At 40.2% G+C, this 15,743-nt stretch overlaps 1 protein-coding gene across 1 annotated transcript in view; it reads right to left on the bottom strand.

The window, feature by feature from the left end:
- The window catches only part of plpp4 (phospholipid phosphatase 4), a 312,399-nt gene extending 297,979 nt beyond the window's left edge, over window positions 1–14,420 (bottom strand). The window contains exon 1 of the mRNA XM_068053361.1: window positions 14,048–14,420. Within this exon, the coding sequence (XP_067909462.1) occupies window positions 14,048–14,139 (92 nt within the window). The 5' untranslated portion in view covers window positions 14,140–14,420. The remainder of the gene's footprint in view (window positions 1–14,047) is intronic.
- Window positions 14,421–15,743: the final 1,323 nt, after the last annotated feature.

Below are 15,743 nucleotides of genomic sequence, written 5' to 3'. Positions count from 1 at the left end.
TAAATCTCTATCCAAGTTGATCTTGGGACTGCATGGAGCCAAGGCTCAGTGAAGAAACATCATGTTGCATTGCTTAGCTTCAGAATAGCATGAAAGTGGCATTTCTGATGGGAGGCAAGTTATTGCTTGTTGAGTTCTGAAGTATATTACCAATTGCAGTTATAAAATAAATATATGGTTATGGGTGAATATTTTTCATCAGAATATTCAAGGATAATACCTATATTAGGTCTAACCCTGGAGTATCCTCTTAACATTGAAGTAAGCACCATTCAGCGACTGTTTAGTGCCATAAATACATATATATATATTTCAAATTGTAAAAGAGACAATGGCCTGTATTTTTGCAGTTATAATGACAGTGCTATGGCCATGTTGTGAGTGGGGTAGATGGTTCCCATTGTTCAACTCCCAACCTGACCACAGCAAGTGTTTTTGTTATTAAGGGTTTAACCCCTTTGTGTTTTATTTGTCAGATAAACAGACAGCAACAGGTTTTCTTGTAGGTTTAAACAGAAAATTAATTATTTATTGAGCAATTTGTCGTATCCCGAAATTGTCATAACTGCACCCACTCATGCACCAACTTGCGCACATGTGCGCGTGTGCGCGTGCATGCATATATATACGCACACACACACACACACGACAGATAGAGAGGAAAAGAGGTAAGTGGTTTGAAGTGAGGTAGGTTTTGGGGTTAACGGCAAGTCTGTTGAATTCTCTCGGACGTCAAGTTCTCTTTAGTTGCAGGCCTGAGGTGTTTGCAGATTTCTCTGTTGGTTGATAGTTCAGTTTGAAGACAGAGGATCACTTCCAGTTCACTGCTGCACAGGTTGAAAATGTAGAATTCACAGCAGGGCATCCCTCTTTTTTGCTTGCTGGATTTTCTCCTAGCTCTCAGCTGGACAAGCTTTTGTGATGCTTCTTCTTGGGTCTCCCCCCTCTCTCTCCAGAGAGCTACTTTTAAGGTCAAAAATGGTTTCACACCTTTTCCTCTGTTGGGAAATATAGATCTTCCTTGGGGTGACCAACTGTGGCCCAAGATATGGCTACTTCACATCTTCTTTGTTTCAGAAGAACCCATTCAATTCAAAAAATGTCTCTTGATGGGTTTCAGATGAGTGCAATTGACACCTTTTCGCTTGGAATGTATTCTTTTGCTCGTACCAGACAGTGGATGGTTTGACCATTTTATATGCCTGGGCATATAAAATCATTGCAATCAAGCTCAAAAGTTGAGCACTAACTGCTGCATTTCTGGTGTTACAAAAGTATAAATCTAAAATCGGACCCAATGATTTAAACTTATATTAGCATGCCTTTGACAAGGTTTAAAGGAGAAGATAACAGCTGGGATAAGTACTCACTATGCGAGTACTTACCACCACTTTTGTCCCACCTGCCTCCCCTTGGTTCATCAGCTGACATTATGTATTTGACCTATTTATAGACTAATTGATACTAGTTGCACTGAGTTTTGCTATGGTCAATGTAAAAATTCAACAGAGACTATGTGGAAAAAAAAGGTGACTCCCAATCAACCAGCAAAAAGACCGATTATGTGCATGCCAATGCCAGCTAGTGGCCATACTCCATGAAAATCCCGTGCCTAACATCATCAAGATACAGCTGCTTCATTTACACTTTTACAAATGTGCCTTTCAACTGAGGGTTTCTTGCAATGAAAGGACACAGCTATTAAATAATGATACAGAATACACAAGGAGGTTTCTCTAAAGCCATACTCCTTTTAAAATTCAATCCACATAAAGTTTGTGACAAAATTCTTGATCAATGCATAAATTACAATAAATACTTATTTTAGTTTACAGGAGTGCTTTTGCAAATTGGGGATAAGTTAGGGATAATAATGAAATGATTCAGTGACATCAATCTTATTACTTTAACGCATCAGTTCTGGTCTAACATCTGTTTAAATTGAGGTAAGTTGAATTAAATTAGTGTTGGCATTACTTTAAATCAAATTACCACCCATATGTAAATACGCTATATTGTAATTTTTATGTAAAATATATTGAGTCATTGAATGGGCTTTGCATTTGTTAGATTGGAAATGCTGGCCATGGTGACAGACTATAGGTCCATACTCAAAAGGAATTTGAATTACATTTCAATAATCTAGTGGCTCTGCTATGACATTGCTTACAGTTCCAACTTCAGAGAATCAGATTTAAAAGTGGGAGCTTAGAGGCCAGAGACTGTTGCAGCAATCCTGGGAAGTGGAGTGTGGGACTGAAAATTTCAGGCAAGATGCTTTTGGTTGCAGTGTCAAGGAGTAGAGTACAGGTCTGGAGAGTGCAACATTTGAGACAGGTATCAGTCCGAGAGAAGGATCTGAGCCAAAGCACTTGGATGAGACCAAGTGCTGCAAAAGAGCAAGAGAGGGAGGGCTCACAGAGAAGGCCTGGTGTACCTAGGGAGGAAGGGAGTCTGAATAGACATCCCAGGATAGAGGATTAATGGAGAATGGAGCAAGATGGACATCCCAGCTGTAGTACAGAAGACTTGTGCTCCAGAACTAGCCACGCCCATAGCCAAGCTGTTCCAGTACAGCTACAACACTGGCATCTACCTGACAATGTGGAAAATTGCTCAGGTATGTCCTGTCCACAAAAAGCAGGACAAATCCAATTCCACCAATTGCGGCCCCAAAAGGCTACTCGTAATTATCAACAAAATAATGAAAGATATCGCTATCAAGCGGCACTTACTCAGCCACAACTTCAGTTTGTGTCACTCAGCTCGAGGCCTCCTTAGAGTCTTGGTCCAAATATGGACAAAAGAGATGGATTTCAGAGGGGAGGCAAGAGTGACTGCCCTTGACATCAAGACAGCATTTGACCGAGTGTGGCGTTGAGAAACCCTAGCGAAATTGAGGTAGATGGGAATCGGGGGAAAATCCTCCACTGTTTTGAATCATACCTAGCACAAAAGAAGATGGTTGTGGTTGTTGAAGGCCAATCATCTAAGCCCCACAACATCGCTGCAGGAATTCCTCAGGGTAGTGTTCTAGGCCCAACCATCTCCAGCTGCTTCATCAATGACCTTCCCTCCATCATAAGGTCAGAAGTGGGGATGTCTGCTGACAATTGCACGGTTTTGAGTACCATTCACAACTCCTCAGATACTGAAGCAGTCCATGGCCGCATGCAACAAGACCTGGACAACATTCAGCTGATAAGTGGCAAGTAACATTTGTACCACAGAAGTGTCAGGCAATAAGCATCTCCAACAAGATAAAATCTAACCATCTCCCCTTGACATATGATCACATTATCATTGCTGAATATCCTACTGTCAACATCCCGGGGATTACCATTGACCAGAAATTTAACTGGACCAGCCATATAAATACAGTGGCTATAAGAGCAGGTCAGAGACTGGGAAGTCCATCTACAGCAACAGACCTCCAGACTCCCCAAAGCCTGTCCACCATCTACAAAAGTCAGAAATGTGATGGAATAATCTCCACTTGCCTGGATAAATACAGCTCCAACAATACTCAAGAAGCTCAACACCATCCAGGACAAAGCAGTCCGCTTGACTGGCACCCCATCCACCACCTTAAACATTCATTCTGTCCACACCCGGCATACAGTGACAGCAGTGTGTACCATATACAAGGTGCACTGCAGCAACTCGCCAAGACTCCTTCAACAGCACCTTGCAAACCTGTGACCTCTACCACCTAGAAGGACAAGGGCAACAAACGCATGGGAATACCACCATCTGCAAGTTCCCCTCCAAGTCACACACCATCCTGACTTAGAACAATATCGCTCGCTGTTCCTTCATTGTCAGTGGGTCAAAATCCTGGAACTCCCTCCCTAACAACTGTGGGTGTACCAACACCACGTGGATTGTTCAGAAATGCAGCTCACAACCACCTTCTCAAGGGCAATAAATGTTGGCCTTTCCCAGATCCCAAGAACGAATAAGCAAAAAAAATCTATCATGAAGTCCAAAAATAAATAGCAATCTGATTCATCTATGGTATCACATGGACAAATGTTAGGAGTGGCCTGTGATGTTACATGGCTAGCATAGATCAATCAGTAACTTTCAATTATTGCAGACTGCAAACACACAGATAAGAATTTTAATACTTTTAGTGGACTTCTTGTGGCACTGGTTCTGAAATTGATTCTTTATACTAAATTGTAGTGGAGTCAAGTTAATGTGGAGGCTGCAGAGCCGGGCCTAGGCTTGTGCTGAAATTTGTCTCTGATTTGCGATATGTGGAAGCCACATTTTGGGAGAATAGGACAGAATTTTTTTTTTTAATTTGCTAATAGGATGTGGGCCGGGCCAGGCCAGCATTTATTACCTATCTGTAGTAGCCGCTCAGAAGACAAAGGTGAGCCGTGCTCTTGAACTGCTGCAATCTGTGTGGTATAGGTATGCACGCAGCGCTGTTAGGGAGGGAGTTCCAGGATTTTAACTCAGTGAGATTTGAAATAAGGATGATATATTTCCAAGTCAGGATGATGTGTAATTGGAAGGGATCCTGCAGGTGATGGTGTTCCCATCCACCTGACGCCCCTGTTCTACTCGGCGGTAAAAGTCATCGGTTTGGATGCATGATCTGTTGGTGCATAATATGCATAAAGTGACTCTGGACAATGGTTCCAGAGTAAGTGAAAGGCTCAAATTAAGCCTGGGTCCTGGAATGGCTGGACAAGTATGGGAATTGTAGGCTTGGGCAGAAATTGCACACCAAAGCAGAGTCTCAGAGTGACTCCATGTTATGGGTTAGGAAAGAAGGCAGAGTGATCTCTGTGTCTTGGGAGAGAAAGGAAAATGTAAGGAAAAGGGACTATGACTTGGAAGGGAAAAGGAGGCTAATTGGGGCCTGCCATCTCTTTTCACTGAGGTCTCCCCATACTGCAATTTTCCACACTGCTAGCAATTTGTAGTCCTCTCTTAAATTTCTGGTATTTCATTGGTCTCTGTTGTAACAAAAACAGGATTTTTTTTTGTCTTTAACTTGATATAGTTTCAAATAGGTGGCATTTAAAATGGAAGATGCTGCTTTGTTAGATACAAAATAGTAGATAGGTGGCAGTGAATCTACAAGAGGGGAGAAATTTCTTTTGATTGGGAATCAATTGAGATAAAGGTGTTTTGATCCATGTTGGATATTGAATTATACACCATAAGGGCTATAGCTGTTGCTGGTTGCTTGAACGTCAAACAATGTCTGCTTAACTTTTATTGGCATTCCTTGTAATCATTTTCAACTCAGTGTTATGTTAATCACAATCGATTGACAACAGTCTCTTCAAAAGGGTATACATGACACTTGAATTTTTAGAGATCAGCAGTTCTGGTACACAATCACAGAAAAAAGTACTTAGGCAAGATACTGAACAACATAAAACTACATCATGTTCAATGGGCACTTAAGGTTCATGTATTCTACATCATCATCATCATCATCATCTCATCCTATACCCTTCAAAACTGAAGACCACTACCAAATATTAAGACACTCAATTAATTTAGTCATGGAAACTGCTGTAATTCAAGAAATGTTACGTTTCAGCCTTGGCTCAATGGCAGCATTCTCACATCTGAGTTAGAAGGTCCTGGGCTTAAGCCCCACAGCGGAACCTCAAGTATATAATTTAGGCTGGCACTTCAGTGCAGCACCAAAGTACTGCCTTGTAGATGAGACATTAAAGTGAGATCCCATTTGCACTCGCGCGTGAACATAAAAGGTCCCATGACACTGTTCTAAAAAGAACAGGGTAGTTGTCTCTGCCTATATTTATTCCTCAATCAACATCAACGAAAACAGATTATCTGATCATTATCTGATTGCTCTTTGTGATATAATTGAATCATAGGATGATAAAGTACATGAGACTATTCAATCTTTTGTGCCTGTGCCAGTTTGTTGAAAGAGCTATTCAATTAGTCCCACTCCCTTGCCCTTTCCCCATAGTCCTGCAAACTTTTCCCTTTCAGGTATTTATCCAATTCACTTTTGAAAATTATTATTGAAATCTGATTCCACCACCTTTTCTGGTAGTGCGTGCCTCATCATAACAACTCACTGCGTAGGAAAAAAAAAATCTCTCCTCACCTCACCTCACCTCACCTCACCTTTGTTTTTTTTGTCAATTACCTTAAATCTGTGTCCTCTGGTTATTGACCCTTCTGTCACTGGAACCTGTTTCTTCTTAGTTACTTTATCAAAACCTTTCATACTTGTGAACACCTCTAGTAAAATTTCCATTCGTCCTGCTCTGCTTAAAGGGAAACAGCTTCTCAAGTCTCTCCATGTAACTGAAGTCCTGCATCCCTGGTAGCATTGTAGTAAATCTCCTCTGCATCTTCTCCAAGGTGTCATCCTTCCTAAAGTGTGTGCCCAGAACTGGATACAATATTCTAGCTGAGGCCAAACCAGCAATTTTAAAAAGTTTTAGTATAACTGCCCTGCGTTTGTACTCTATGCCTCTGTTTATGAAGCCAAGGATCCCTTATGGTGTTTATATTAAACAGCCTTCCCAACTGATCTGCCACCTTCAAATCTCTATTCTTGCACCCCTTTTAAAAGTGTACTATTTAATTTGTACAGTTTCTCCTCAGTCACCCTACTAAAATGCATAATTTCACATTTCTTCTTATTTCCCTTTTCAGTTCTCCTCAGTGGATGGGTGCAAATTGGCTGCTATGTTTCCCCACATTACAACAAACACACTTCAAAAGTATTTCATTAGCTGTAAAGCGCTTAGGGATTTCTTGAAGTTGTGAAAGATGTTATATGGAAGTTCTTTCTTTCTGAAAAGGATATATTAAACTTCTGTGGACTGATTCCAGTTCTTCATACGCATTATTTTGCATCTTGCTTACATTTTCACTTCTGTGATTGTACACCATTTTATTTGTATAGAAATTCTGTTGGTAGATCAGTTTGATCTGACAGATCCACATCAAAGTGGTTATAATGGCACCCATTGTAAATAAGCTGTAAATACCGTTTTAAAAAAACATCTCAAAGACCAAACTGGAAGTTGGAAACTCTCCTGGAAATCCAAGCACCACAATGGCACACTGATTACCAGGATCCTATTACTTGCAACTGAGTGCTTTGTTAAAATAGTGCTTCCGGTGGCTCTGAGTGATTAATCCAGCTAGGTTTTAGCACACAGACTTTTTTTTGGTTAAGAAGCCCACCAGGGGCAAGCAGGGTACTCAACAATGCATGCAAATTGGGGTCCTACAGCGTCAGTGTCTGAATATCATTGGACCCCGATTTGCATGAGCTCTTGACTTTCCTGTTTCTGTTAAACACCTTGACCGAATCAAAAGTATGGTGGTTAAAATAACGGATGGTGGAAAAGCAGCAGGGATGGGCCAGTAAGTTACTCTAAAGCAATTTTAACAGCATGCCCAGCGGGGTAGGTTAAAATCACCTCTTTAATATACATCACATGTAATTTTATTATGAAAATAGATAGCGTAATAGAACATAGAACATAGAACATTACAGCGCAGTACAGGCCCTTCAGCCCTCGATGTTGCGCCGACCATCTGACCTACACTATTCCATTTTCATCCATATGTCTATCCAATGACCACTTAAATGCCCTTAAAGTTGGCGAGTCTACTACTGTTGCAGGCAGGGCGTTCCACGCCCCTACTACTCTCTGTGTAAAGAAACTACCTCTGACATCTGTCCTATATCTGTCACCCCTCAACTTAAAGCTATGTCCCCTCGTGTTTGCCATCACCATCCGAGGAAAAAGGCTATCACTATCCACCCTGTCCAACCCTCTGATTATCTTATATGTCTCTATTAAGTCACCTCTTCTCCTCCTTCTCTCTAACGAAAACAACCTCAAGTCCCTTAGCCTTTCCTCGTAAGACCTTCCCTCCATACCAGGCAACATCCTAGTAAATCTCCTCTGCACCTTTTCCAAAGCTTCCACATCCTTCCTATAATGCGGTGACCAGAACTGCAATCTTAGATTCTTAAATGTGGCAAAGCTCTATAACGATAAAAATCCTTTTTTCTCTGGAAAATGCTTGACTCCTGCTGTATTTTTTCATATATCTGAACTGTTAATTAAAAGACAGTTGATTTTGTAATGTGTGATTCCTGCGAAAAAGATTTTGTTAGCAGTTATGAACAACTACCAGCCAATCGTGATGCACCTGCAATGTGATCTTTTGCTGTTTCTGAAGCAGTCAACCAACCACCTAACTGGTAAAATGTCAGAAAGTTTATTCATTCAGCTGTGGAGTAAGCGACTGTCACAGGAAAGGATTTAGATGCAAGGTGGTGCATATGCACCACCTATCAATGGCAGAACTCTTCCTGCCTCAAGAATGTTTTGAAATGCAGCACAGATAAATATGTTAGGCCAGAAATTGCTGGATAAATAATGTGAATTAGCAGCACTCGCCATAATTAGTTTGTGACCATCAAGCAATTTGTGGTGAAGATATATGCCAGGAGTTACGATTCTCCACAAATTGCTGGACGATTAAATGTTAGCCTTGACAAATCCGCAAAAAATTGTAACTTCTCTGTCAGCCTCCCCATTGAAATTAATTGTGTGTCATGAAATTATAGGATTTACGCTGTTTGTGTGAATGAATCTCGCCGCTACCATTTGGGACTGGTGATTCATATTGTAAGGACCCTGCTGGTGACATGACTTATTGCCCTGATATGACACTCAACCTTGGAGGCTGAGAAAGAGAACAATGAAGCTGTTCAGTCTCACTTCAGCAGGTTGTGAATTGTTCCTGTAGGATTTTAAAACTTTTTATCTGTCTTGGCAGTATTTTTGTGTTATTCACACTCCTATCCATGTTGGAATACAATCATTTTCAGGAATCTAAGTTGTTTCGACACTCAGAAATGCAAGATAGATTTTTTTCAGAAAATAATTTTGGGATACTGTAAAAAAAGTAATTTGAGACATTACGTTGTAACTGTAATGTGCTCGGGAGGAAAAAGGCGACTTAGGATCTATGGTTCCCCAAGATTTCCATCACTAGAGATTTTCTCATGCCGTTTTAGATCTGTTATCGTCCAATTGATAGAGATTTTTTTTAAACATAGGAGCAGGAGTGGGCCATTCAGCCCATCGAGCCTGCCCCGCCATTCAATATGATCATGGCTGATCATCCACCTTTTTCCCACACTATCCTCATATCCCCTTATGTCACTGCTATTTAGAAATCTGTCAATCTCTTTTAAGTTGAGTATGATGAATTGTGGATGAAAGTTCAGCACTTATGCTTGCTTGGCGTCTTGCACAATGCCTCTGCATCTTGTGCAGCCTTTCCTTATATTCTATACAATCGACTCCTGTTAATTTGAAGTTGCTTAATTCAAACTGCCTGTTAACTTGATACAAAATAACATCCCTGTTTATTAGAATTGTTTAAACTTGGAATTGATAATTTAAATTTTTTCAGGCAAAGAAGTGACTTTGAATTAATAGGATTAGACCGCACAGTTTTTGGATAATAAAGTACTAAAGAAAATTCTCACACAAAGAAATGCAGAAGTATGAAACTTCACATTTTAAATTGTGAATTATTCTTTCTTTAACTTCTCACATGAATGTATCATCTCTATTTGATGTGCTACTGTGCATGAACATATTTAGTATTAAAACACTGCCATTGCACCTTTATGGTGCAATGCATTTCCCTTTGAACATAGCAAAACAATATTCTGCTAATCTGGGCAAATGTTCCGATGAGTGAAATTTCAGAAGCTATTTCGCACTTTTGAGAAAACAGTGACCTAAGTACGGTAGAATTCTCTTCTGAAAGCACAAAACAATCAATGTCAAGGTGAAGAAATATGGGTGCTGCATCTGTCACTTTGCTCTGTAATAGTTGCGATTTACGTGAATTACCCAGTATATTGTGAATATTGTAAATAATGTCAAAACATGATACATTTGAGAGAACATCTTCTACAAATCATGGTAAATTTTAAGTTCCTTGTAAATATTTGGCCTATTTGTTTGGTGGCACCTTCCTTGCATTTTATTTTAAATCTTAGTATGTAATGTCCTCATTCTATGATGGTTCATTCATTTGAACTGTAGTTCTCTGCCCTCTATCCAGCACTGAGAAAGGTTTGTGGCCAAATAAAATGTGGATGACAGAAGCTAACCTGATTCTATGAAGAAAGGATCAGCTCGGATGGAAGATCTTATTCTATTGTATTCCATAGAACCATAGAAAAAGTATGGCACAGAAGGAGGCCATTCAGTCCATTTAACACAAAAATATTAAGTAAATATTAACCACATAATTGAACATTAATATAAAAAATGATAAATATTAAATCTGGTTATAAAATCAGAATTACAAATCTAAAATTCAAAAATTGAATGTTATAATCACACTCTTGCTCCTGTTAAAAATGAATATAAAACATGTAATTATTGCCTAGCTCATTTTATATGAATTTGTTTTTACAACTTATGACTACATCAATCTGGCCAAACAGTTCTGGACTGGAAAAATAAGCCAGTAAAATATATTTACAGTTGTCACCAAAGTCAGTAAGAAAATATTGTTTTTTTTTTACTTTAGAGTCTTGAGCACATTTTGACAGTAATATTACAACTGAGAAGAACATGGACTGATGGCTAATGTTCTAAAACCAATGTACTTCACTTAAGTTCAATTCACTGTCCCTCTTAATGCATTAAAATCTCTTTGAGATCTTATGTAGCAAGGACTAGAAAAAAACCATAAATTAGTAATTAACATCAAATAAATGGTAAACTTCCATGCCATTTTCTTGACCAACCTCCATGCTCTCTCCCCCAAATTTGCATTTATATAGCACCTTCCTGAACCTCAAGAGATCCCAAAGGACCTCATAGCCAATTAATTACTTTTGAAGTGCTGTCACCATTATAATGTAAGAAAATGTGACAGCCAATTTAAGCACAGCAAGGTTCTACATACACCAATCAATTAATGACCAGATAATGGCCCTAAATTTTAACCCATTCAAAACCTATCTGCTTGCACAGATTTAAAATCGAGTCATTAATCTGTTTTACTAATATAGTAATAATAGTTGAGAGTTAAGTATTAGCTAGGACACCAGAAGAGCTCCCCTGCTCTTCTTCAAATTGGGTTATGGAACCTTTCACTTCCACTTGAACCTGCAGATGGAGCCTTGGTTTAACATTGCATCCGAAAGCCAGCACCTCCAACAATGCAGCACTCACTCATTTTGTGCTGCATTGAAGTGTGTGGAGTGAGAGTGAGTGTTATTATTGAGGCATGGTTAGCCTTTAAACCCTCTAATGATGTCAATACTGTAGCATTTTAGCACCAAACAAAATAGCACTACTTTTTTTTTGTTTATTCTGTGTAACAGCCCCAACAACCAATTTTATCTGCAGCACCTGTGGAAGAGTCTGTCACTCTAGAATTGGCTTTTATAGCCACTCCAGGCACTGCTCCACAAACCACTGACCACCTCTAGGCGCTTACCCATTGTCTCTCAAGACAAGGAGGCCAAAGAAGAAGAGAAGATTCTGAGATTACATTAAATTATTAGTTTTGCAGTTCAGTTTTTCTTGTGCCATTTATAGGATGCAAATATATTCCCCAGTATTACAGATTTAATTTATATCAGCTATGTTGACTATAATTTTGTCCTTTATGAATTATATAAATGAGTAATGGTTCATCTCAAGTGTGCAGATTAAACTGGTGCACAGAAACATTCAATATTTCTTTTGTCTACTTACAGCATGTTGTTCAATAAGTGTAATTATTTTACAAAGCTTTTGTTTTCGATTAACAAACCTAATGACGTTTACTGAATCATAATAATGTCAATCATGTAGAACTACAAATTCTATCCCTTTATTGTTGAGGAAACTTTGTTGTGATATATACTATTCACCAGTACAAAGATTTAAGAATAGTTTGTGGGGCACTACACGATATAAATAGAATCTTTACTTCCTCTTGTAAAGCTGACAGACCTAGTTGGAGTTGCAGCTGATTTCATACATAGAAATGTTAAATATATAGTTCAAAAATCCATCATCATTTCTATTTCTTGCAGTTGTCTGGTTTTTCCAGGCTTCAAAAATATTTGTCAATTTTTTTTTAAAGCACAGGAGCAGAATTGATTATTGACTCCAGAGAGTGGGTGAAGTAATTAAGGCTCTGTGATAGGAAAAAATATTTTTCACAGTTGCCAATGTGGATGAGTATTGATAAAATCAGAGTATTTGAGACCGCAATGAGCAGTTGGGACCAAAATTGTTAACATACGAGAAAAAAATTGCAGGTGCAACCTCATGTTAAAAAGGTGGTATGGTGTATTGAAGGACTCAAATCCAGAAGATGAAATGGGGCAGTATGTTGTGATGAAGCACCAATATGCATAATGTGAGATGGTGGCATTGTATGTTCAAGCACCCAAGTCTAATGTGAAAAGGTGGTGCAGTATGCTGAAGCACTCAAATCTAATGCAAAAGGGAGGTGCAGTGATTTGAAGCTCTTAATCCAGAAGGTGAAAAGGCTATGCTGTATGCTAAAGCAGTCAGATCTAAACTGAAAGAGTAGAGTGTTGTGAAGGTCTGAAAGGATGCTATGGTGAACCTTTAAAATCTAATGATAATTATAATATGCTGAAAGCCTCAAATGTATAAATAATATCCTTCCATACTTCTCTGTATAGTATAGCCTCTACCAGTAACAGGCAACCCCCAATAGGAGGCACCACCAGCATTAAATTACATTTTTCATCTTACACAATAGTATTTCCTCTGTAATCAGGGCACTGTGCACTTATTTTCCTGTGGGATGTTTTAAGGCAACGTTCGACATCTGCAAGCTGCAGATGCACTAATTAAATTCTACTTTGTACCTGATGAGGGAGTAGCACTGCTAAATGCATTAGATGGATAATTTGCTGAGACACAAAAGACTCGAGCAAAAATAATTCCAGTTGAGCAATTCCCCATTCAAGAGTTTGAAATTAGTTTAAATCTACGGTTTAGGCAGAACAAAAATGAGAACACATTTTACTTTACAGGTAATTTGCATGAATAATGATACTAATTGCCTTTATTAAATAAGTATTTGCTTTGATTGAATTTTGGCTGCTGATCAACAGATGTGCTGCAGTTCACATCATACTTGCTAGCTGATGACAAATTATATTACATCTACAGGACTGTCAATGGAACACACATTAATCACACTGGGAAAGCCTCACTGGTGCCATTAGGATTCCTACACATTGCGACTTAATGCTCAAGATAAACGGTGACAATTTATTTCTTTAGAAACCTACAAGTGACTATTGCTGGAAGCCTCCCGAGCACCTGTGTAAAAGATGGTGGCTTAAAATGACAGTCGGGATAACCAGGAGCAAACATTAACCAGTCACAGTTACCAAGTAAGTAATGAGTGCTTTTGTCAGAGAGCAATGGAATCTAGGCACCAAACAGGAATTTTCTTGGTCAAAAAAGAAATCACTTGTTAAACAATGTGTCACAGGAGCTGAAAGAGATGCAGATTATGACAGCGTATGTCCCTTCTGCGTGCTTTGCAGAATGCAGTTGCTACACAACAGCCCATCTCCCAGTTCTAAAACCGGAGGGAGTGGGGTGAGAGGTATCCAGTGGCAGACACCGACTCTCACTGCCCAACCATGGAGTATTAAGTAGCCGGCGCTTAAGGTGAAGACAGGCTGAGAGTAAAGATTCGCAAGGTTGAGCACGTGTTTAAGGAGCAAGCTATGTAGTTAATAATCCCTAAGAAAATGGTAAAGGATGGAGGGTGATGAATTGGGGGCGGGGAGAACATAAGTAGAAACAGCCACAAGCATAAAATATAGAAAGCAGAATACATAGAGTAAAAAACACAAACTAGAAAAGACAACACAATAAAGCAATGGCTGTAATTGGAGGGATTTAAACGATTTACACACTTTGCAATTGGAATGCTGACAATTTGCTTTAGAAATAAGCTAATCGGGATAGAATGCAGATTCACTTACACAAAAACTCCAAAGAGAAAAACTCTCATGCCGACCTCTATGGCCAGATCCCACATGCTCTTTCTCTGTGGTTCCTTAGGAGGCAACTGCATGACTGAACTGGAGATTTTTTTTTAAACTGGCTGATCTCCCAATGACAGGAAGGAGTTGACCGTCGAGCAGCAGTTTCACCGGGCTGGGAGCTTGCCCCAAATGTCAGTGGACTTGCAGCTCAGGAAGGACTGAATGCCTGAGGCAGTGAGCTCCGAAAACCAGTAGCCGCCTCACCAAGTCGAGCATCACAAGCGCTGAATTTCTGCTCCCTCTGTCTTTGGCAAACTCATCCTGCAACGTTATTGTACGCGATCGATCAGGTGAGTCTGTGGAGGTGTGTATGTGGGGGGTGGGGGGAGAGCTACTTTTTTACGGCGCGGACTCGCAGACCCAGGTAATAGTCGGATGCTTGTCTCTGTCTCACTAACCTTCTTAAAACCTCGGAAGAGGTTTGAGTTTGTAAGTACCACGCCGAGCTCCTTCAAACTAGCACATCGCAGGAGGCTGTTTATTGAAGGCAGAGAGACGCCAGATCATTGACAAGTACATTCCAAGAAAAAGGTTCTTTCATTTTGAAGCACCTCACTGCTGACGATTGGCGCTTATGCCCAACTAGTTAACCATAAATCATCTACATCCAGCCCCCCGCCCAATTCAGCATATGTTTTATTTATTTCAACAGAAGGGTAATTTCTGTGAATTTCTTCAGGGGAGGAGGAGTTCTTTTGCAATGGAGCAGGAATAAAATGCCAAGACAGCAAGACCAACATCTGGTTTGAAAGTCACGTAGGCTAGAAAATCCTTCTGTATTCTTTCTGTTTTGTTTCTTTTGCTTTTAGATTTTCACTCTTTGCTGTGTTAGCTAAGACTATTCCCGAGTTCAAACCCAGCTCTGTGATTGGAAGTGGAACGTGTTCGGGAAGGGTTAATCTTTGCTCCCTCCCGTTTCTGAAATGTAGCTTCCATCAAAAAAAAAGTTTATGCTTACTAAAGATGTCAAGGTACAGAAGTGCTTCCTGGCAGCGTTTATATCAAATCGGGGTTTTCCCATTAGGTTGTCGGGGCTGTTACACAGTTGGCTCTCTCCTTGCACTTCTGTCTTTTTACCTGCCAACTGCTAAGTCTCTTCAACTCGCCACACTTTAACCCCGCCTTTATGGCTGCCCGCCAGCTCTGGCGATCACTGGCAACTGACTCCCATGACTTGTGATCAATGTCACAGGACTTCCTGTCACGTTTGCAGACGTCTTTAAAGCGGAGACATGGACGGCCGGTGGGTCTGATACCAGTGACGAGCTCGCTGTACAATGTGTCCTTGGGGATCCTGCCATCTTCCATGCGGCTCACATGGCCAAGCCATCTCAAGCGCCGCTGGCTCAGTAGGGTGTATATGCTGGGGATGTTGGCCACCTCGAGGACTTCAGTGTTGGAGATACGGTTCTGCCACCTGATGCCAAGGATTCTCCGGAGGCAGCGAAGATGGAATGAATTGAGACGTCGCTCTTGGCTGACGTACGTTGTCCAGGCCTCGCTGCTGCAGAGCAAGGAACTGAGGACACAGCCTTGAAACGCTTGGACTTTTGTGTTCTGTGTCAGTGCACCATTTTCCCACACTCTCTTGGCCAGTCTGGACATAGCAGAGGAAGCCTTTCCCATGCGCTTG

The sequence above is a fragment of the Heterodontus francisci genome, chromosome 20 (assembly GCF_036365525.1).
Source record: "Heterodontus francisci isolate sHetFra1 chromosome 20, sHetFra1.hap1, whole genome shotgun sequence".
NCBI lineage: Eukaryota > Metazoa > Chordata > Chondrichthyes > Heterodontiformes > Heterodontidae > Heterodontus > Heterodontus francisci.
Note: the sequence above shows the minus strand (reverse complement) of the source record. Positions and strands in the feature narration are given on the sequence as shown.